The sequence below is a fragment of the Canis lupus genome, chromosome 20 (assembly GCF_003254725.2).
Source record: "Canis lupus dingo isolate Sandy chromosome 20, ASM325472v2, whole genome shotgun sequence".
In the NCBI taxonomy this organism is placed as follows: Eukaryota; Metazoa; Chordata; class Mammalia; order Carnivora; family Canidae; genus Canis; species Canis lupus.
In genome coordinates, this window is record NC_064262.1 from 8,636,816 (window position 1) to 8,660,932 (window position 24,117).

The 24,117-nt window shown below is 46.3% G+C and overlaps 2 protein-coding genes across 2 annotated transcripts; one reads left to right on the top strand and one right to left on the bottom strand.

The window, feature by feature from the left end:
• Window positions 1-1,012: 1,012 nt before the first annotated feature.
• ARPC4 (actin related protein 2/3 complex subunit 4) lies at window positions 1,013-12,279 on the bottom strand. The gene is made up of 6 exons (XM_025450474.3): window positions 11,961-12,279; window positions 8,623-8,741; window positions 7,298-7,409; window positions 5,399-5,494; window positions 4,295-4,465; window positions 1,013-1,947 (listed from the first exon to the last, which is right to left on the bottom strand). Exons 1-6 carry the CDS (start codon window positions 11,961-11,963, stop codon window positions 1,942-1,944), a joined length of 507 nt encoding a protein of 168 aa, XP_025306259.1. The 5' UTR covers window positions 11,964-12,279; the 3' UTR covers window positions 1,013-1,941.
• A 240-nt stretch (window positions 12,280-12,519) lies between these two features.
• On the top strand, window positions 12,520-23,907 carry TADA3 (transcriptional adaptor 3). Its single transcript, XM_025450430.3, has 9 exons — window positions 12,520-12,857; window positions 13,537-13,769; window positions 15,145-15,395; window positions 15,515-15,620; window positions 16,919-17,060; window positions 17,151-17,254; window positions 18,481-18,590; window positions 21,324-21,509; window positions 23,374-23,907. The coding sequence occupies exons 2-9, from the start codon at window positions 13,563-13,565 to the stop codon at window positions 23,564-23,566; spliced, it is 1,299 nt and encodes a 432-aa protein (XP_025306215.1). The 5' UTR covers window positions 12,520-12,857; window positions 13,537-13,562; the 3' UTR covers window positions 23,567-23,907.
• The last annotated feature ends 210 nt before the right edge of the window (window positions 23,908-24,117 follow it).

Here is a 24,117-nt window from a genome sequence, read left to right on the forward strand (position 1 = left end):
CTTTTCCACCTCAAGAGACTTCTTTGGTGATCTGAAGAACCTTTTGAAGGATCAGCTCAAAGGCAAACCCTTCTGAAACTTTCCCTGACATCCATTCCATAAATACACCCTCCACAGACCAAAACAGATTGTGTGAATATGAAAGACTTCAATGCACCTATTGAAACACCCAACTTTCACTACCCACCCCCTGCAAAGTCCCTCCAAGACAGGGAGAAGGCTACCCTCCCAACTCCCTGTGCCTAGTGCAATGAAAAGGATGTTTGAATACTGTGCTGGTGGAAAGACCAGCTGTTGTTTATTAATACAGTAATATGGCAGGTACTGTGTCTGCCTGTTTGTTATCTCCACTTGATAGATTAAGAAACTGAAGCACAGAATATAAGGAATTCACGCTAATTCAGCCTTGAGTCAGGACTCAAGCATGAGTGTTTTTTTAACTTCAAGGAGTCACCAAGGTCTAGTGCTGTCCAACAGAACTTTTTACAATGATGGTAATGCTCTACATATGTACTCTGACATGATAGGAGTGTCATTGGTAGTTATTGAGCACCTGAAATGTCTCTGGTGGGACTGAGGAAGTGAATTTTAAGCTTTTTAAAATTTTAGTAATTTAAATACCCACCTGTGGCTAGTGATTACAGAGGCAGAAGTCTTAGAAGTCTACCTTCTTGCTCACTAGCCAGATTTGGGGCATGCTTCTTCCTCTCAAGGAACCAGTTTCCTTAGCCAGGATATAGAATTGTTATTTCTCAGAGGTTACTTTTAGACCAAATGAGCTCATTATGTGAAAAGAACCAAAGCTCCATATAGGTAGAGAGCAATTTCAGAAATGAATGGTGCTTGGACTGTAATGGGAGTCTCTGGGTCAGGGCCTTTGGCACAGATAACGTCAGAAACCAATCAGGAGACTACCTGTGATGGGGACACCCAGACCCAAGTACCAGCTACATGGTCTTGGGAAGAAAGAGCCCCACCGCACCCGTCCTTTTATATACACAGTGCACAGACCTCATGCAGCCCCAAAGGGGCAAAAAGAGACTTTAATCAAGGGAGGAGGCAGGATCCACCAAAATAAGAAAAGGTACAGCGAGCGTTGGAGCAGAGGAGCCAGAGCAGGTGAAGAACCCCAGCTCAGGAAACTCCGGAGGACTCACCCCTCCACTTCTTGCACAGGCACTGCACTGACAGACAAGGCGAAAATAGTGGCCCCTTTCAGCTGGGAGGGCACAAAGTGGCCCCTGCGGCCAGAGGTGCCTGGCTTTCAGGGCCCAGCTCCTAGGCATGGCTGGTGGCCATCAGTTCAGCCCTTGTCCCCAACCAGTGCTGGATGGCCATCTTCAGGAAGAGCTCAGGAAGCTGGCAGAGAGTCCCAACAACTTCTACTGGGCCCAGGAGGCTCAGGAGTAAGAGGGCAAGGGAAAGAACTGGAGTCTGAAACCTTCCTCCTTCCCTCCCTCTCCCCAGACTTGGGGTTTGGGGGTGGGGGTGGGGGTGACACAATAGTCGCCTTCTGGCTCCAGGCCCGCCCAGACCCACAGCGACCAATATGGTACAATCACTGGGACCAGTCACAGCCACTGGAGGTGGAAGTTGTTTCGTGTAAAAAAAAAAAAAAAAAAGACAAAAAGGTTACAGTCTCCTACAAGCACAGAATTTAAGTTTCAAGACGTTAAAAAAAATCTGTCCCAGCCCAGGGGACTGAACATCAGAAGCCAGCCTGACCAGGCACGTGTGGCCTTGGGGCAGGTTCACTGCTGCTCTGTTGCCCAGCTAGCAAGCATACCACCCACCTCCCATATCTAACACCCACCCCAACCCAGCTCCCCGCCTCTGCTGCTGCTGTCATCGTTGCTGCCACTCTGGGGAATAACTCCAGGATGTCTTTGCAGAGACACAGGGGAGTCTGGAGGGGAAGGCCTTGAGGTCCAGCCAGATGATTTAAAACTGTCAAAAGAACCAAGAGGCAGTGAATACCGGTTATTGCTGTATCTTAGCAGGCCTGCTCTGGGGAGGTAGGCTGATCTGAGAGCTACCACTGTGCTCAGATTTCTGAGGGATAGGGTTGGGTCGCAGCACACCTTGTGGGCGCCCACTTTCTAATTCAGCCAGCATTCAGCAATGACGTTCAGGACACTAGCCTTAAACCTAGCAATAGACAAGACAGAAAAATTAAGGGTGAGGTAGGCCTTCCCACAGCTCCCTTTAACCGTATCGTGGAGGCTGCTATAAAGCCGTCAGTAGTGTGGTGCCTGAACTGAGGCTGCCTTCTTTAGAGATGATTGGGGGGGCAGGGGGCGCTCACCTGCAAGGGCTTGGGGACTAGGGGACCAAGAGCAGAAGGACCCAGAATCTGGTACTTTGTGTCAAGCTCTGTGTGGTTCTCCAACCGTAACAGGCCCTTGAAATATTTTCTGCCCTCAAGTATCCCCCCATGGTGCTCAGAATATCCCCAGGACATTTTATAGATCAGAGACTGTGAACCAACAGCCCACACGCTGTACCCAGCCCAATAACGGGTGCTGTCTGGCCCACAACGTTTTCTTTTTTTAAATTTCCAACCTTGGAAATATGGGAGATGTCACAAATCCAGATTTGGGGATTTTTTTGAATAGCGGAAGGTGAAACTGTAACACATGGGAGCTCTGTTATAGTAAACTTCTTCAGATGTGGCATACGCTTGCCAGGTCCCCAAGAACCCACTTCGCTCACATGTATTACCTGCCGCACGCACCTGAACATGTGACCAATGCCAAATGCCATGGTACTATCTTGATCTGTGAATCTGAAAACCAAAATCTAAGTCCCAGTTCCTCCTCTCCTCCTCTTACTGGCTGAGGGCCCTTGGGTAGGGCCCAGTTCACTCATCCATAAAATAGGGATAACACGATCAAAGATGGTCTCAGGGATTAAATGAGATATATAAATGTGCTTAGCTGTGTAATTATAGAAATGCAGTTACCATAATTAAATGACTGGTGAATGAACCAGCCAAAAATTAAATTAAGAACTATTTTCCTGGGACACCTGGGTGGCTCAGTGGTTGAACTTCTGCCTTTGGCTCAGGTCGTGATCCTGGGATCAAGTCCCCCATCAGGGTCCCTCTCTGCCTATGCCTCTGCCTCTTTCTGTGCCTTTCATGAATAAATTTTTTAAAATCTTAAAAACAAAACAAAACAAAACACTATTTTCCTTTGCAGTTAAATATAGAAGTTTCCTACTGCTGTGGCCATAAAACTTCGGTGCTACAATGGCTAGAAAGCTTACTATGTACCAGGTGATCTGCTCTGTATACGTGTCACTTAATGTTCAGCCATACCGAAAGGTACATATTAATCGTCTCATTTCACAGCTGAGGAAACCAAGGCTTCGCCAGAGATTCAATAACATGCCCAAGTAGGCAGCAAAGCTGGACACACACACAGGTGGTATGACTGCACAGCCTGTGTGATCTGAACAAGCATGCTATCCTGTGTGCACAGCACAGCTACTTTGTACACTGGCCGCCCTCAATATAATTAAAGCCCAGGGGAAGAAGGCGTAATTTCCATTTTTAGGAATCTGAACTCCTTCTGGGTGGATCTGTATGCACTGGTAGGAGTAAACACTAAATCTACCACCTAGGGATCAGAGTTAACTCTGAGCAGAACATGTCAACAAACCAAAGACTGTTTAGAAGAGGGAGAAAAAAAAAAACAAAGCATGTCTTGGATATCTAAATAAGAACAACTGTGTCATCAGCTCATTGGTGTAAACAGTTCCTCCTCTTCAGAGGGCTGCAGTCCTTTCAGTTGGAAAGACAAACAACTGAAGAGGAATCTGGAGTACTGAGGCCATGAAAGTAATGGAAAACAGGTCAAAAACAGCATGACCTTAAGCCTAAGAAACAGACGCTGAAATAAGACTTAAGTCTATTTGAAAAATAGAATTACACTGGTTAACTGTCCTATATTCTTGGAAAATTCCCACATATTTAACTTGCCTCGCCAGGGGTTTGAGCTAGATGTAGGGAAGGACTGTGTACATTTTGAGACATGGACAGGAGCGTCTAAGTCCCCATGAGAGACTAAGAGAGGTGTCCTCGAGGCACTCAAATGAAGAGGCCCTGCAGGTCCCAAAGATGAACCCCAGGTCCTCCAGCCCCATAGCACTGGGCTGATGTGCCACACACCAGGAGGTCTCAAAGGCCTCAAGAAATATCCAAACTACAGGCACTCCCTTACCACCAGATGCTAAGTTCTCAACCCACAGCTCCTCTCACCTCTGGAGGGACACCAGGAAGGCCCCCACTTACATTCTTGAGGAACTCCTCAGCCACGATGCGGGCACGAGCATTGACCGACAACTTCATCTCACTGATTTCCTTGTCAATCTCCTCCATAAAGTGGATTACAAAGTCCACCAACTTGTGTTTGTACATCTGCTCTGTGTGGAAGTTGGTGATCAGAAAACTGATGTCATATCCCTGGGGAAGTAAGACAGTAGACAGGAGAAAGAGAAGAAACAGGAGAGAATTAGCATCCCACGGCACTTAGTTGGCTATGTCTTCTCGGGTCACTCAGCTACATGCTTCCTGCTGGCTGTGATCCTCTCCCAAGTCTCATGACCTTCAGGCAGCAGCCTGCCTCTTCTGCTAGGGTGTCTATGCGGGGTCCAAATAACTGACTCAGGTGAGAACTTTGTGTCAAGCATCTCTGGAAAACTACCTGTGATAAAACAGTTGCATTCCAAAGGAGTCATGGGAGAGTGAAGGAACTTGAAATCTTATTACAGAAGACTCTAATGAAACAGGGAGAAGAGACACTGTGGGAGGAGGATGGGATTAGGTAATGTGTGGAAGAGCACTCTTTATTTGTTCTGGGTGGCCCCAGAGACTAGATTTAGGACCAAGAAAAGAGATTTTTAGTTCAGGATGAGGACGAGTTTGGCCATTATGTCTGATGGAACATGTTGCTCTGCATGATAGTTTCTCAGTCACTGGGAATATTTGGAGTTGATCTGGCAAGGAGTCTGTGGAGAGGACTCAAGAACAAAGCCAGGCAACACTAAGCCAATGTCAACTGTGGCCCTGAAAGATAACAATTTAGTTGGTGACAAAACTTAGAAAGGATTTCTGATTCATTGTGTCTTTTCTGCCATTAGACTGTAGGCTCTGAAAAGATGAGCAACGCATCCTGTATTTTTTGCCTTTCCCATGGTTGAGGCAGACGCAACTTCTCCTAAGCTTCTGATGCTCCTTATTCTCACTCTAGCCGAAACAAAGGCCAACTCTCAGACAATGGGTGACCTACAGCTGGAAGAGCAGCAATCCTGGTTCTACCAACAATCCCAGGGCAATGACAGTAGACTTAGTGAAAGAATCTTGGGTATTATGAACATGTGGATCACATGGTCTCACCTCCACTGGTTTCCTTCGAAGGATAAAGAAGTTCTCTGCTCGCATCATCATGAAGCGCATGAACTTGTGGCATAAAATCTTCTCGATCTCATCAGCCTAGTGAGAGAGAAAAATAAACAGGGCTCCCTAAATCTGACAATACAGGCCAACAGAAACCTGTAGTCTGGTCTTCTGACTTCAATTTCCCCCAGACTCGCTGCAGGTAGTGAGGTTTGGCATCAGGAGCAATGACTACCTGAATCATGGGGCAGGTGACTGCCAACTGAATGTCGGCAGTTGAGAGCCTCTTCAATTCAATAGGGCATTACCACAATTTCATTTTCACCCATTCCAGAGCGGTAGTTCTGGCAAACCCAAGTCTTTTATCTGCTCCTTGCAGAGGCCATACCTACACTGAAAGCGGCCTCTCCCTTTCCCATTCACTAGTGCTGTATTTCCCAAAGTCTATGATATATATATACCATCTGAAGTTCTCAGAGATAAACTTAGGTGGTTTTCGCTTCAATAACAATGAATATTAAATAATCCCCAAAGTTTTTCCCTGCTGAACTCTTACTAGTTGTTGTTGTTTTTTTCATATTTTATTTATTTATTCATGAGAGAAAGAGAAAGAGAGAGAGAGAGAGAGAGAGAGAGAGAGGCAGGCAGAAGGTTTCATGCAGGGAGCCCGACGCAGGACTCAATCCTGGGTCTCCAGGATCACGCCCTGCGCTGACGGCGGTGCTAAACCGCTGAGCCACCCAGGCTGCCTGAACTCTTACTAGTTCTAATGAAAGGATTTTGCAGCTGGGTGCTGGCAGGTACGCCCTTAACACCTCCCAACACTTGTTAATCTCCCTTTTTAACAGAGCAGACCCTAAGGATAGAGCTTTCTATAGGCAACAGGACCCAGTCTAAGTAACAGCTTTATTTTCTTTCACTGAATTTACTTTTTTTAGAGTTCTCCCTAGGTAACAAGTGATACGGTTTTTCCATTATGGCATAAAGTTTCTTTTTCAAACAAATTTAAGTAAAAGAAAAGTCAATTTAAGAAAATCCATTTTCTGGGATGCCTGGGTGGCTCAGTGGTTGAGCATCTGCCTTTGGCCCAGATCATAATTGCAGGGTCCTGAGACTGAGCTCCACATCAGGGTCCCTGCTCAGCGGGGTGTCGGCTTGTCCCTCTCCCTCCACCCTTCCTCTCCACCCATGTGCTCTCCCTTGCTCTGCTCTCTCAAATAAACAAAATTGAAAGAAAGAAAGAAAGAAAGAAAGAAAGAAAGAAAGAAAGAAAGAAAGAAGAAAGAAAGAAAGAAAAGGAAGAAAGAAAAGAAAAGAAAAGAAAAGAAAGAAAAGAAAAGAAAAGAAAAGAAAAGAAAAGAAATGAAATTACACTTTCATGCTAAATCTCTATTTCAAAGTTTATGGCTATTAAATTGATACTGGTATTTTTTTTTTTCTTAAAGATTTTATTTATTTATTCGATAAACAGATAGAGAGTCAGAGACACAGGCAGAGGGAGAAGCAGGCTCCATGCAGGGAGCCCGACATGGGACTCGATCCCAGGTCTCCAGAATCATGCCCTAGGCTTAAGGCAGTGCTAAACCGCTGAGCCACCTGGGCTGCCCTATTATTTATTTTTCTAAACTGGACTTATTCTGCCTTCCTTATAAATGATTCTTTGACCAGACACCAAACTGGCCATGGCCTTAGCTGCAACTTTTCCACACTTCTAATCTAAAGGAAGCCTAGAAGATATGGTTGCTGTCTCTACTGACCTGCTGAATCTGGAGAACCATTCCCTGGGTATAGTCAAGGAAATGGAGCCTGGGTTTCCTTGCACCTTGAATCTGGCATGACGATCTCTCAGATGGGGACCCCTGACCTCCTGAGGAGGCAAGGGCTCAGTAATGAGCTCACCTGTTTCACAGCAATGCTGACCCGGACAGAGTTGATGGAGCCCTCAATCAAAACTTTTTCCTTCTCATTCCTGCTGATGGTCACAGGTTGTAACAGGAGCTCTTTGCTACTCCTGAAAATACAATGTCACAGAGGCATCTGTACTACAGAGGAACAGAATGCTCAGAGAGACCCACAGCAGGCCCTGGAATCTCTATCTGAGACCACAGAGTCCAAGGAATAGGAGACTCACAAGTAGGGGTGCTCCAAGATGGGGGCCAGCGAGTGTGTTCTCCAACAGAAGGAGCAAGGCTCTGGAGTCAGGGCGATAAGGTTTTGAAATCCAGCCTCCTCTGTTACTTTCCTTGGACAAGTTACCCTGTTGGAATCTCAATTTCCTCATCTGTAAAATGACTGATTCCTATTTCACTGGTGAGGATTGAGAGAGATCAGAAAGGGTCAATTGTCTATTAAGAGTGCCTGGCACATGGTAGGAGCTTTATAAATGACAGCTCTTATTTTAATAACTACGGGCAAACCCATATACCATTTAGGGAATGAGAAAAGAGGCTGCATTAGGGATAAGGATAAGCTAAAATCAAACAGAGTTTGGTCTCCTTTAATTATCAATCCAGAATGATTCACTTATTTAGCATTAAGACCCCTCTCAGCTCAGCTTCCATTTTGATGCCTCTGAAATCTCTAAGTATTTGTAACGGTAATTAAAATGCCCAGTAGAAATCACATATGTTAAGTAGAGCAGCACAACAAACGCTAACATCTTGTCAGTATTTTTAAATTCAAATCATTTGAACATGGTGTGGTAATATTGCTTATCTCAGTTATATGTGTATCAGATTAAACTTTAAAGGAGAACAGAATAATTTAACAAAACATAAACTAGGTAAGAGAAAATAACCCAAAATATGAAGTATTTAGAGTAAGGGATGAGACAGTCCGGGTTGGTCGGAGAAAAAACATTCCCTGATCTTTAAATTCCAAGAGGATGGAGAAGGCATCAAACAAAATTCTCCACTCTCTCCTTAAATTGGGTTCAATAATGACACAGGAGATTCTTACCGAACAGTCCTACTCTGAGAAGCCAGATCTTGTGTCAAGCAATCTTGGCTCCAGAGGAGCTTCTCCCCTGGGTTTTGTCCTGCCAACCCACTGACCCTATTTTCTGAACTGCAAATTGGGAACCACTGATCATCTGGCAACAAGACAAAATATGTGAACTATAGTTGGCTTGACCACTCTGGAACGGAAATTCATGGCGAACTCCAGATAACTGCCATCTCTGGGACTGAGCTCATCACCCCCACCTTGACCTTTTTCTTCCCTACCTGACTTCCACTTCTGGCTTGTTGTGTCGTTCCACGACCTGGGAGGAGAAATTCTCCAGGCAGAGGGCAGCCTGCAGTGTGGCCCGCACGGCACTCAGGTAGGGGCGGAGAGTGGCAGTCTGTAGGAAAAAAACCCAAGGGAGAATCACAATCTATTTTAGCAAACCCCCAACTGAAACAGAATCTGTTTTAGCAAACTCTCCTCCAGCTACATGGGAACCAGGCAGTACTGAGAGTACCTGGCTCTCAGACACCACAGTGAACCAAATAGACTGGGCCTTCAAGGTGCCTTTGATTCTAAATCAAGAGTGGCTCTCAACAGGGGACCATTTTTCTTGCCAGCGGACATGCAGCAATGTAGGGACATTTTTCATTGACGGGATTTGGCATATGGCGGGAGTGCTACTGGCATCGAGTCAAGGCCCAGTATATTGCTAAACATCCTACAATGCACAAAGAAGAATTATTCAGGGGTGCCTGGGTGGCTCAAATGTCTGACTCTTGATTTCAGCTTGAGTCATGATCTCGGAGTTGTGGGATCTAGCCCCACATCAGGCTGCGAGCTCAGTGCAGAGTCCCTTTGAGAGTTTCTCCCCCTCTCTCTGCCCCCTCCTCCCCTGCTCTCTCTCTATAATAAAGCCTAGAACAATAAATTAATAAAAATAAAGGAATTATTCTACCCCAAATAGTGCTGAGGTTGAGAAATTCTGGTCTAGAGGCATACAGGTGAATGACTATCCTCAATCTGTATTTGAGCCAATAATGTATAAGTCTGTGTGCTGACTTAAATGTCAAGGGACTGATTTAAATGTCAAGATTTTAAAGATCATCTCTACCCCTAAATAGCTCAACTGGGTAGAGAACAAAAAAACCATATGATATAAAGGAGAATGAAACGGGACATAATCAAACTTACAAATTACATTTCCAGAAGAAATTGGTTTGGAAATAAAGATGAAAATAAGATTAGGAGGATTTTACAATAAGAAAAAGTAGACTAAGGATATTCCCAGTAGACAGACCAGCTTCTACCTACACTGGCTTATCTTCAGTTCCTTGTATTATCTACATTCTTTCTCATCTGAAGGCTTTACACATGCTGATTCATCTATACAGGACTTTCTTTCCTTTCTTGACTTAAGTCATCCCTTAGACCTTGGTGTATTCAGGGAAGGCCCCTTCCTTCCTCAGAGAGGCCTTTCTTGACTTCCTCCTTCATAGCATTTATTACAATTTACAACAATACATCCTTCGTATTTCAGTACAGTGATTTCTTTTTCACTAGACTGTAAGATTCATGCTTAACAGACCATGTCTCTTTATTCAAATCAACATACCCTGCACCTAGCTCAGTATCTAACATATGCAATGTCTTACTCCTTTTCTATACAATATCATGTGGAATACCGTAAGCAAGGTTAGAATACTGCAAAAAAAAAAAAATGTTAGGAGTTCCAGAAGTAGTGATGAGCAGTGTTGCTGCATACAGAAAGCATTTTAGATTGAGTAGATGCTGCTGCAATGGTAGCCTAGAGATTCATGGGTAATCTCAAATGCCAGGCTGCTGACTTTAGCTTTTCTTTTAAGGTAGTAAGGAATTGTTGGGGCTTTCTGAGGAGGAAGTTATCTGGCTTCACCAGTTGCATGGTGGTTCTGCAGAAAATGGACCGGAGGGAAATGAGACAAAAGGCAGAGAGGATTATTCAAGGAAGGGTGAGGAGAGCCTGGAGCAGTGGTGAGGACAAGCAAAGGGTATCACAAGAGCTGGACTGTCATAAATGTAGAGGATAATGGAATAAAAAACACCTTTCAATAAACTGTAGCTCACTCATATGATGAAGTCCTATTCAGCAAGAAAAAGGAGTAGTGACACATGCAACATGGATGAATCTCAAATGCATTATGGTTAATTAAGAAGCCACATTGGTTGGTTCAGTCTAATGAGTCTGTAACTCTCAATCTCAGGGTCGTTGGTTCAAGTCCCCCCCCACCTGATGAGTGCAGAAATTATTAAAAAAATAAACTTAAAAAAAAAAAGCCACATCAAAAGGTCTACATACTGAAGACTTCTATTTATATGACAATATAGAAAAGGCAAAACTATAGAAGGAAAAAAGAAATCAGTAGTTGCCTGGAATGGAGGAGAGACAACTGATTAACAGAGGGACTAAAGGGAGCTTTTTGAGAAAACATGGTTAATCTGACTGTAGTAGTGGTTACAGGATTGTGTTTGTCAAAACTCACAGATGATAAACTTAAAAAGGGTGACTTTTAGGTGGCAAGCCCCATGACACCTGCCCTTTGAAAAAATAAATGCATTCTCATGTAATACCTCAATACAGTTGACTTAAAAAAAAAAAAAATCCAAGAGGTATGGCCTCCATTAGAGAAAGAAAGAAAGAAAGAGAAAGAAAGAAAGAAAAAATAAAATAATAAAATAAAATAAAATCCAGACTGCTAGCTGAGGTAAGATGCCACAAAGCCAGGATAAGCAACATGGGGAAAGCTGGTTGAGAGAAAATGATTTTCGATCTGAAGGTGTGATCTGAAGGTGTCTTCAAGATATCCAGGCAAACCCTACAAGAGAGCTAGGAAGGCAGACTCATGAACCACCAGAATACACAAGGTCATGGAAGCCGGGAATGGACAGGCACCACTAGGGAAAATGTGAGGAGGAAGGTGGGGAACCAAAGCCTCGACTCCCAGGAAGACCGACATGTATCAGCTGCGAGGATTTCCAGGAAGGGAGGGATCCGTAGGACAGAGCTCTCGTACTATGGTTAAGGTTAACACGGTGGAATTCTAACCAGGAAGAGGTCTGGGTGGCGGCGGCATAATCCTTCCGTGGAGCAGAAGCAAGGCAGGGAAGTAAGCGAAGAGTGGGATAAGGAAGTGGAGACGCTTCCTTTGGAAAACTGTGGGGTCAAGCGGGCAGGAGAGGACAGGACAGTGTATTTAGCAAAGCTCTACCCTGGGTGAGGCGCCCTTGCTACGCCGGCCCTACTACGGGCGAGGAAGCCTACTGAGTGCCTTCAAGGCTCTCCCGCCGACCTCCCAGGCCCCACTCCCGGCGTCCTGTCGACGCCTCACAGTTCCCCACCTGGCCCGAAAGACAAACCACGAACCTGCGAGGCCTGCGTCCTCCCGGGGCGCCCCCCGCTCGCCCCTTCCTCACTTGGGCTCCCGCCCCGCCCTCTCCTCCCAGCCTCATCATGCCCCCACACCCCGCAGCAGCCCTCGGCCCCGGGGCTCTCCGCTGCAAAGCCGCCTCGCCCCCAGACCCACAGCGTTTGAGGCAAAACAGCGGGGGTCCCTGGCGCGGGGCCCGGCTCGCTCACCATCGCGGGCGCTGGCTGGGCCGGAAAGCGGAAGTGCGGAAGTGGCCAGCCCGCGACGCCTGCCCTTCCGCGAGGGGCGCAGCCTCTGTCTGCGCCCGGACTTCCGGACGGGACCACTATGCCCGAGCGGGGAGGGGGAGCCTGGGAGCCCCCGGTCCTTGGCAGGTCTCCCCGCTAGGACTGTCTTCACATCTTTAGACTGCGGAACTTTCGAATCGATGCGGGAGCTCATGCCGTTATCCACGCAGCTCTGGCTTGCGGCCCTGGCCCTCCTCTCGTCGTGCCCCGTAGTCGGGCAGTGGTGCGGCCCGGCCTCAGGTTGGGCACCATATTAGGACAAGGCGAGGCGGAGGAGCCCTCCGTTCCTTCCGGTTCTGCGCCCCTAGCCTCGCTCTGGGCCCCTCCTACCTGCAGCCCCCGGGGCTCCGCGGGACGAGCTGCCGGGCGGAGGGCTTGGCTGCCGGGCCCCGCCCCCAGCCTCGGGCCGATCCCCAGAGTGGGCCTGAGGCCGAGCCCTCCCCCACCTGCAGTAGGCTCGCCCGCGGCCTGCCCACCCTTCCCCGCACGCCGCAGTGGGCTCCCGCCCGCGTCGCCCACCCCCGCGTCCTCTGCGGGGGGCCCGCCCCTGGCCAGTTCCGGGGCGGTTGCTCCACCAACCGGAACTCCCCGCCCCCTCCCGTGGCCTGGGGGCCGTAGGAGGCAGCAGGAGGCTGCAGTGAGGAGGTAGAGGGGGCGGGGGCCGCGTTAGGGGGTCCCCAGAGGACGGGGGCCCCGAAGGCAAGTCACTGGGGCGACCCGCAGGAGGGGCCAGCCACTAAACAGGCGCACTTCTGTGCCAGGCACTGAACTGGGCTCTTGACAAGCATCCTTTCATAATCCTCAGAGCATCCCGGGGAGGTAGGTACTATCGTGATCCCCATTTTACAGATTCAGACTTCTTATGGGGAGACAGACCCAGATTTCTTTTGTCCCCATTTTGTAGATGGAAAAACCGAGACTCAGGAAGGCTAAATAACACGTTTGGAGCTACATAACTAGAGAATGGTAAAGGCTGTGCCTGCCTGGCTTACCAGCCCATATTCTTAACCACTGTCAGCGGCCAAGAAAAGGGACCACGACGGGAGGGGGTGAGAGAAGAAGCGAGGAGGCACAGAGAACATTAGCATTGTAAGAATGGGATGTTTGGAGCTTAGAGGCTTAGCCAGACCCGGGAGCAGTAGGACAGAAGAGCATCAGAAAGACAGGGCAAAGACTCAAAACTATCTGGATTCAGATTGCCTCTTGGTAACCGTGGGCAGGTACCCACCCTTACAGAGTCTGAGTTTTCGTATCTGTAAGGTGTAGGTCGCCATTGTCCCTGCTCATGGGGTTGGGTGAGGAATTCAGTGAGAAGCCAGTAAAGTGTCTGTACCTGGCTTGATGTACAGCGAGTGTCCTGTGAGTAGGAGCCGCGCCATCAATCTTGTAGTTAGGTACCGAAGCCTGGCTTTCTCCTGGAGTCTGTCCCTGGATGGAGGGAGCTCTTGGACTTTTCTCGTGCCAGTTTCTCTCCTATCAATGGCTCTCTCCTCTCCAGTTCCACAGGGTCCCGTATCCTGGGCCATGAGTGAACTGAAGGACTGCCCCTTGCAGTTCCATGACTTCAAGTCTGTGGACCACCTGAAGGTCTGTCCACGCTACACGGCTGTGCTAGCCCGCTCTGAGGATGATGGCATCGGCATTGAAGAGCTGGACACTCTGCAGCTGGAGCTTGAGACCCTGCTTTCCTCTGCCAGCCGGCGCCTGCGGGTTCTCGAGGCCGAAACCCAGGTGATACTCTGCAGAGAGGTTATCACCAGGGGTGGACTGTGACAAGTTACGGGTTAGATCATTGAGTTAGCACCTACCCACTGAGGCCCGGGATACAGGAGCTTAGAGAGAGGGGTAAGGAGAGACCCACACTGCGCTCATGTGATGCATAGAATATATAAGAACGTGCATGATCCTCATAAATTGCAAGATTTCTGATTTGCTAAGCATTTATTGACCCCACCGCACCCCACCGTTATGTTCTGGGTCCTCTGCTAGTCATTAGAGAGAGGTAATGAGGACACTTCTGGCCTTTAGGGAGTTTGCTAACTCAAAGGCGGGGGGAGGGCAGACAGATACCAGGTGATGTTGTGTTATGGTTAAAAGTACTAGGGAAACTGGATTGAGAAGACCTGGATTTGAATCCTGGCCTAAGCACTTGCTTAGTATTACTTTTTTCTACGTATGTGACTTTGGGAAAGTTGCCTCCTGTCACTGAGCATTGGTTCCCTATCAGCAAACTGGGATGAATAATAGGAGCTATCTCTGAGCTTCTGTGAGGATTAAAAGAGAGGTTTTTGTTTTGTTTTGTTTTGTTTTTTGCAAAAGCCTCAGCCCAACATCTGACACTAAGTATTTCAAATGCTAATTATCGATACTACTCTGATATTTCTGTTTACGACATAAGCATTCCCTGAGCCCTGTGTGCCAGATGCTATGCCAGATCCTGGGGAACAGAGGCAGTTAAAATGAATGTCCTGGTCTCCAGTAGCTTATAGTCTAGTTACAAAGACAAGGTATGCTGTTCGTTCCAGTATGATCAAACAACACATTTAGGCCAACAGTTCTACTGGTACAAAGTGTCAGAGACTCAGAGGGGACCAAGATGCCATTTTAATAGGTCCTCAAAGGATGAATAGTTATCTTGTGGTCCATGGGAGTGCACTGAAGCTTTTTGAGCAGGGCAAATTCAGTTGTATTTTAGCGTGTAAGAGGCTGGGTAACTGATGAGAAGGCTTCCCAGTTGTGACATTTGAAGTGAAGGTTTACTGGGAGTCTTGTTTGCATTCATCAAAAAGTTACCACCAGCATATTCCAGCGCTGATATGCACTGGGGCATGATCATTAGTTTGACCTAAACACTGTGTGACTGGCTTAGGTGATAGAGGTGAATCAGTCCAGACAAATGGAATGATGAGAAGTGTATGAATGAAGTCCTGTGAAAAGGAACTGAGTTTTGAAGGGTGAGTAGGAGTTTACTAAATGAAAGGGGGATGGATAAATAAAAAAGACCTTGGCGTCTTGTCAAGTTCTAAATCCTAATTCTTCATTGGGAGAAAAACTTGTCCTATGACTTCTCTTCTTCCTCTCAGCGATAGTCTCTCGTAAATTTCAGATCCTCACTGACTGGCAGGATAAGAAAGGTGATCGACGATTCCTGAAGTTGGGTCGAGACCATGAGCTCGGAGCTCCCCCAAAACATGGAAAGCCGAAGAAGCAGAAACTGGAAGGGAAGGCGGGACATGGGCCGGGCCCTGGTCCCGGGCGTCCCAAATCCAAAAACCTTCAGCCCAAGATCCAGGAATATGAATTCACTGATGACCCAATTGACGTGCCACGGATCCCCAAGAATGATGCCCCCAACAGGTTCTGGGCCAGAGAGCATAGAAGGGCCTTGGGATTCAGACAGTAGAGGCTGTGGAGGGGCCTAGAGCTGAGGATGGTGGGATAGGAGGTACCCATTCAGGATCTGCTTCTCCCTGCAGGTTCTGGGCCTCTGTAGAGCCCTACTGTGCTGATATCACCAGTGAGGAAGTACGCACACTAGAGGAACTACTGAAACCCCCAGAAGATGAGGCTGAACATTACAAGGTAGAAACCCTGGGCCTCAGTAGACGGGGGTGAGTGAGAGGGCTCAGAGGTGCCTCGGAATCACAGATCCCAAAGTCATGTACCATCTTCCTTCCCCTGCTCTACCCCTACTTTGCTTAACCCACCCAGACACCTAGGCTCTAATTCTCGGCTCTCTTCTTACATTGCCTCCTCTACCCCATCCGGATGATCACCACATACATCCTAAAGCATCTACTTCAGTGACACTGTCCTTTGTCCCAACATCTCTATCACCTCTGCTTTGATTCAAGCCCTCATTAGTTTTCACCCAAATAGTCTCTTAATACTTCTCTGCCTCCAGAGGAACTTTCTGTTTTCTTTCTTTAATATATTAATTTTATTGTGATGTAAATAAAACAGGTTCCATTAAAGAAAATGTACAAAATACAGAAAACCGTCAGGGAGAACTCCAATAGGTCAGCTACTGTGATCGGATGTGACCCAACCCTGCTCCCACGCATCCCCTGGCTCCCATAACACACAAGGTGGAGTCTAACACCTCGGTCCTTGGTGACTCAGCCCCATGGCCCCCTGCAGCTTCCTCAGCCATGCCCCCTTGTCACTGTTGGATTTACTACCCCACCAAGCACCTTGCCCTCACCCAGGCCCACCAAGGCTCCTTACTAACCCCTGGGCCTCTACACATGCTCTTTTTCCCTTACCAAACTAACTCATCCTTTAAAGCACTGATCCCTTGTTATCTCCACCAAACACTTTTGCAGACTCCCCCCAGAAAGTTTCTCTGTCATGTGCCACAACACCTTGACCTACTTCTAGCACTTGAGTTCTTTGAATTTTTTAAAAAATGTATTTGAAATAAAAATTATTTATTTATTAAAAATAAAAATTATATAGGTAGTAGTAAATTTAGGTAATACAAATGAGAACTTCCTCTCTTGACACTAAGGCTCCTGGTTCTCTCTAGGGACAACAGCTGTGACCTGAGATGGTCCACATAGGTATACCATTCTGCACCTGTATCTTGGAGATTATTACGTACTGGCTCCCATGTGTGTCTTAGTTGGTTATGTACCTGTCTCCCTTGCTAGATTGTGAGCATAGAGATTTTTTTTTTTTTTTTGAGATTTTTATCTCCTTCATTTCTTCCCACATACACAAGGCTCAGACTTCAGCCCTGGGGGTAGGTCCTTGGGAGACAGCAAAGGGATGGATGATGAGCCTATTAGCAGTGCCCAAGTGCACAGAGATCCCCCACTCACCCTGGGCATGGCTTGCCAGTGCTTACTCGTTTTCGGCTGGGTGGCATCTCCCCACAGATCCCACCCCTGGGGAAGCACTACTCCCAACGCTGGGCGCAGGAGGACCTGCTGGAGGAACAGAAGGATGGGGCCCGAGCAGCAGCCGTGGCTGACAAGAAGAAAGGCCTTATGGGGCCACTGACTGAACTGGACACTAAAGGTAGGCCCCTCACCTCCCTGCCCACCCCAGACCAGGACCTGAGTTTGCAGAACTCAGCCCACCTGTCTACTGTTTCTCTGCCCACTTCAGATGTGGATGCCCTGCTGAAGAAGTCTGAGGCCCAGCATGAGCAGCCTGAAGATGGGTGCCCCTTTGGTGCTCTGACGCAGCGCCTCCTACAGGCCCTGGTGGAGGTGAGCACCCTAATTCAAAACAAGGATTATGTTTACTTACTGTTTTAATGTTTTATTTTGTGTTGAAGTATATCATGCATTTAGAAAGGTAATGTAGATCTTAAAAATGTATAGACTCATAAATTTTCACACATGAGCACACTTGTATACCTGGTCTCCTGATCACAAAATAAAGCATTGCCAGTATCCTGGAGCCCTTCTCATGCCTCTCCCAGACTCTAACCTCACCTAAAAGTAGCCACTACACCACAGTTACTTTTGTCAGCCTTAACCAGTATGCTGGTTAAGGGCTGAGCCCCGTGCAAGGGCTTTCCACACATCCTCTTGTTGGAGGCAAGGACAGTGGCTAGCCCCGTGTTGCATACCAGAAGATTGAAGCTCAGAAAAGGGAACTGTTTGCCTGAGGTTGTACAGCCAATAAGTAGAAGCCAGGCTCAAACCCCAGGTGCAGAGTCCCTTTCTTTATGCCTTCTTTCTTTTTGTCTGGCCTTAGGCACATCTTTTACCTCGTTAAGCCTTGGATTTCCCCCGGCTCCAACACAGTAGTGTTTTTCTCTCTCATGGAATAGTCTGAGCTATGTTCCAAGTTGGCTGAGGTGGAAGTGAGGGAAGATCTCAGCCCCACACCATCACACAAGGACCCCGGCTATGGGGGCTTTGCCACCCTAAACATGCACTCTGCACAAGGGTCATTCTAGGTGTGATTGCTGCTCCAAGCCCACAGAAAAAGAGCAAGGAAGAATGTGAAGGAAGGTTTATGGGCCATGACTGACTGTGGCTCTTATCTCTTCTGATCACTTTTCACTGGAGAGAATTGGTCACGTGACCACATCTGACTACAAGGGAAGCTGGAAAGTATAGTGTAGCTGGGCAGCCATAAGCCCCACTACAGAAAGGTGAGAATGGCTTTTGGACAGCCAGCAGCTCATGCCGCAGCAAACTTAGCACAGTGCCTGGTCAATGCAAAAGCTTAGCTCTTCTCTTTACTGTTGTTGAGTGTTATCATTGCTCTTCTGTGCTCCCTTCTTTTGGTATCAGTACAAAAACGGGATTTCTACAATGATCAGAGCTTTCTGGTATCAGTTTGAGAAGGCTTCCCAGAGGATGGGAACAATAAAAGAATATTTCTGTGAAGACTGAAGACTCTAACTGCAGGTTAGAGAGGAACAAGAAGATGGAAATGCTGTAACTCTTACTCCCTCCATCCCATTCCTGTGGTCTTCTAGGAAAATATCATTTCCCCTATGGAGGACTCTCCTATTCCCGACATGTCTGGGAAGGAATCAGGAGCGGATGGGGCAAGCACCTCTCCCCGTAATCAGAACAAGCCCTTCAGGTGAGTGACAACTCTGTCCATATCCTACTATCTGGCCCCTGCCTCTATTGACTTCGTCACATCCCAGCATGGGGAGGTCTTCATTAAAAGAGTTGAGGGCATTTTGATGAAGCCGCATAAAAGTTTCATTTTTTAAATATATACATATATTTTTAATATTTATTTATTCATAAGAGACACAGAGAGAGGCAGAGACATAAGCAGAGAGAGAAGCAGGCTCCCTACAGGGAGCCCTGATACAGGACTCAATCCCAGGACCCCAGGATCATGACCTGAGGTGAAGGCAGGTGCTCAACCACTGAGCCACCCAGGCATCCCCCAATGAAAGTTTTAAATATGCAGAAAGACTCAGCATTTCTGCATGCATAGACTTTTTTTTGTTGTTTTAAGATTTTATTTATTCATGAGAGACACAGAGAGAAGCAGAGACATAGGCAGGGGGAGAAGCAGACTCCATGCAAAGAGCCCGATGTGGGACTCGATCCCGGCACCCCGGGATCACACCCTGAGCCAAAAGCAGACACTCAGGCACTGAACCACCCAGGCGTCCCAGCACGAATAGACTTAAGTACAGGGTTGTTTATCATAGTGCTTTCCATATGGTAAATGACCTAAATGTACATCTGAAGGGGATTGGTTGGATAGAGTTGTGACTCCATATGATGAAATAACTTGTAACTATTAATCATCTTAGAGAAACATAGTTAATTGATGTGAAAATCTGTAAACAATAGAGTGCTAAAAGGAGAACATGTCAGTTGAGCATACTAGGGTTTGATCCTGTTTTTACTCAGCATATACTTAAATATGTGCACATTGGGAAAAAAACTAAAATAATGTGTAATAAAAGATTGGAGAGGGACGCCCAGGTGGCCCAGCGGTTTAGCGCCTGCCTTCAGCCCAGGGCATGATCCTGGAGTCCCGGGATTGAGTCCCACATTGGGCTCCATTCATGGATTCTGCCTATCCCTCTGCCTGTGTCTCTGCCTCTCTCTCTCTGTGTCTCTCATGAATAAATAAAATCTTAAAAAAAAAGAGAAAAGATTGGAGATAAGGTAACAAAATCTGAAGTATGTATGGTATATAAGGAATATATCATAAAATATATTTTTGTATATGTAACATTAATAGCAAAATAACTAATGTTTTTGATAGTAACATAAAAAGATAGTGGTTCTAAGTTGTTGGCATTATAGGTTTTTCTATATTCTTTGACAACGGCTATGTGTTGGCTTGTGTTTGAAACAAGACCAGATGTGTCTGTCTCTATATTTTTTCCAGCATATTGAACAATAATTGATATACATCCCTGTGTGAGTTTAAGGTGTACATGTACAAAACACGCACGTGGCCTGATTTACGTGTGTTGTGAAATGATTACCACAATGGGTTCAGCTAACATCTATCTCACATAGATACAAGAAGAAGAAAAAGAAAAAAAAATATTTCCCTTTGTGATGTGAATTCTTAGGATTTACACTTTTCATAACTTTCCCTATGTATCATACAGTAGTGTTAGGTACAGTCGTCATGTCGTATATGGTATTTTAGGACTTATCTCATAATTGGGAGTTTGTACCTTTTGATCACCTTCTTCCAGTTGTCCTCCCCCCATCCTCTGCTTCTGGTAGTGGAAGGTCTGCTCTCTTTTTCTATGAATTTGAGTTTTTTGTTTTTTGATTTTTTTTTTTTTTTTTTTTAGATTCCACATAGAAGTGAGATTGTATGGTATTTGTTATTCTCTCTCTGACTTATTTCACTTAGCATAATGCATTCAGAGTCCATCCATGTTGTCACAATTGGTAGGATTTCCTAGTTTTTCTAGTTTGAATAATCTTGTATATATACCACAATTTCTTTATCCATTTGCCCTTCAATGGACATCGAGGTTGCTTTTGTATCTTGACTATTATAAATAATGCTGTGAACATGGGGGTTCAGATATCTTCTCAAGTTAGTTATTTACATTTCCTTTATGCATATTCTCAGAATTGAAATGGCTTATCATATGGGAGTTCTGTTGTTAATTCTTTGAGGATCCTCCACATGGTGTTCCACAGTGACTGCACCAGTTTACCTTCCCCAACAGTGCAGGAGGGTTCCCTTTTCTCCAAATCCTCGCCAATATTTGTGATCTTGTCTTTTTGATGATGGCCATTCTAATAGGCCAGAAGTGATAACTTGTTGTGGTTTTAATTTGCATTTCTCTAATAACTAGGGATGTTGAGCATCTTTTCATATACCTGTTGGCCTTTTGTATATCTTCTTTGGGAAAATGTCTATTGAGAACCTTTGCCCAGTTTTTAATTGAGTGGGTTTACTGCTTTTGAGTTATAGGAGTTCTTTATATATAGTGGATATTAACTTCTCATCAGATACATCATTTGCAAATATTTTTTCCCATTCTGTAAGTTATCTTTCCACTTTGTTGATGATTTCTTTTGCTGTACAGAAGTAGTTTTTTGATGTAGTCCCACTTGTTTATTTTGTTGCTTGTGCTTTAGGTGTCACAGCCAAAGTCATTGCCAAGACCCATCGCATGTCAAGGAGCTTTATTCCTAGATTTTCTTCTAGGAGTTTCATGATTTCAGCCCTTAACATTTTCTCTATATTTTTATACCTAGATAAAGAGGGGGTACCCAAAGAGAAAAGAATGTGTTCACTAACCTTGGAACCTCTCAGGGGTCCCCCGTCTAAGGCGGCCCTTGAGCTCAGGATTCTCTTCCTCTGTAGTGTGCCACATACCAAGTCCCTTGAGAGCCGCATCAAGGAGGAGCTGATTGCCCAGGGCTTGTTGGAGTCTGAGGACCGCCCTGCAGAGGACTCAGAGGATGAAGTCCTTGCTGAGCTGCGCAAACGGCAGGCTGAGCTGAAGGCACTCAGTGCCCATAACCGTACCAAGAAGCATGACCTGCTGAGGTGAGTGTGGATGGGTTACATGGCCGGGCGGGGGTGGGGGGGGTGCCCTAGGGAGAAGGCCTGGGCCGCTGCCAGTCACCTTCTGGGGGTTTTATAACAGGTTTCCTAAACCTGGCAGGGTTTCCAAATCATCTAGAGAGCCTTTGAAAAAACATCATTGCCAGGCACCACAGACTCTAGGGCTCAGGCATCTGTGATGGATTTATTTACCTATTTGGAATTGTGGTGGAAAAAAAACATATAAAATTGGCTCTTTAAGCCATTTTTTAGCGTATAGTTCAGTGGTATTACTTATATTCACGTTGTTGTGTGACTTATTTTTTATGCTTCTTTTCTTTTTCCCCCAACATACTTTTATGAAAATTTTCATAAACACAGAACATCTGAAGGAGCAGTACAATAAATACCAATATACTCTCTAGATTTATCAACTGTTAACAATTTTGTTGGACATCTGTGATTATTATTGGCCCTTCACTGAAATTGTCCAGTATTTTAGTATCCGTTATTTAGGCAATTGGTCACAATATCTTTCATTTTATATTGACTCCCATCCATCTTGCCCTGTGTTGGTCATGACAAAAGTATAGGTGACATCTGGAGGGAGATTATGGTAGTTGTTTGCCTTTCTGAGGGAAGGTAGAGAAGCAGCCTCATTGGCAAGCTATGTGTCTTCGCTTCACATAGCTCCAACAAGGCAGGACACACATGATTTGGCTGGTTCTGCCTGTCTCTTATACATTGTCCTGGGGGGTAGGAGGAGAGGCAGAGCAAAGGCTTGTGGTCTACAAATGAGCTTTGGTAAAGAGTTATACCATTAAAAAGTGAGGGAACTGCTGACAAGCTGCTAAGGGTGCACTGAGTGCCTACTGGGTACCAGGGGCTTTATATACACCCTCCTGTTGAATCCTCACTACATTCTGGGGGAGAGGTGTTTTCCCTGTTTACTAGATAAGGAAGTAAAGGGCCAATGAAGTGAGTGCTCTCCTGAAAGTCATACAACCAGTAAACAACCAAGCTGCAACTTGAGCCCAAGGCTACATGCAAAACCTCTTTCTAGTTCCCTTTCTTGAAAGAGCAAGAAGAGGAGAATAATAGATGAAAGAGGTACTGAGTGGGGTGGAGAAGAGAGAGATGGAGTAAGAGGGAGAAACAAGGACGTGTGGATAGAGGTAGTGGACAGTGAACAAACTGGCTTATGTTGTCAGAAGGCCAGAGTCCAGCCCTCGGTTCTGCTATGGACCAGCTTCAGGGCCTTAAGCAAGGTATCTCCTGGCCTGAGCAGGAGCTTCCCCTTCTGGAAAATTTACAGGTTGGACTAGGGCAGATATCTTAAGCCACCTTCCAGCTCCACTAACAGTGGAATTTATAGGTCAGATTTCATTTACAAGGGTTGGTTTGGCATCTCATGTGCTTCACATAGACTTTAGGCTACCTAGCCCAAGCTTAGGTTGCGCTGGAATTTGGATACTGAAGTGAGAGAGTCTTCTGCTGACATTAGAACACCTTTTAAAGAAGATTGTTCGGAGCCAGCCTCTGTCTTCATATCTACTCATTAGTTGTGGGATCTTGGGGTGTTTTTTACTCTCCTTGACTTCTATTTCATCACTGGTAACATTGGGATAATAGTACCTACCTCATAAGATTGTTATAAGGATTAATTCTACTGACATATTTGAAGGGCTTAAGATTATATCTAGCACATAGTACCCTATCAGTGTGGTTCAATAACTTTGCTTTTAGGTATGAAACATTCCACAGTAGTGCCAGCCTGGGGTGGTATGTGGGTTCAGTCTGGGAGAGGGAGGGCGGCCCCATTGTGGAGGTGGGCTTCCCATGGCACCTGGCTGGCTGGTTTCCACAGGCTGGCAAAAGAGGAGGTAAGCCGGCAGGAGCTGAGGCAGCGGGTCCGCATGGCAGACAACGAAGTCATGGACGCCTTCCGGAAGATCATGGCTGCCCGGCAGAAGAAGCGGACCCCAACCAAGAAAGAGAAGGACCAGGCCTGGAAGACTCTGAAGGAACGTGAGAGCATCCTAAAGCTGCTGGATGGGTAGCCCTCACCCCTGATTGCAAGCCTCCTCTCCCTGGCCTGGGGGAAGGAGGGATGAAAAGCCCACTTCCTTCTTGCTGCCTGAACCTCAGGCCTGTGGCTGCCTATTAAATGTCAAATCGCGACAGTCTCTAGAGGACTATGGCCATTCCCTGAGGTCTCTTGGCCTAGCTCTGTACAGTCAGGACATGGGAGGCCTTTCTGGGCTGGCCTGGAGCCCACACTGGGCTTCCCCTCTTTACTGTCCCCCACTCCTACTCCTCTCTCCCCCAAGGACTTCTCCCTTGTGGTTTTGTAAAGTGCAAAGCTAAAAGTAAAGTGACTGCTGTGGTTTTTTAAAAAGCATTCAGAATCCTTGAATGTCTGTTATTGTGCGGTAGAGAAGAACTGGTGTGGGTGGCAAAGGAGGGCAAGGGGGCTCTCAGCCTTTGGCAGCTCATTCAGGAATATGTCATTCATTCAGGAACAACTCTATGAGAGTTGGGGGCTGCAGGTTAACAGAATACCCTCAGCTCAAAGTGGATTCACAACAAGGAAGTGTGTTTGTTTGGGCCT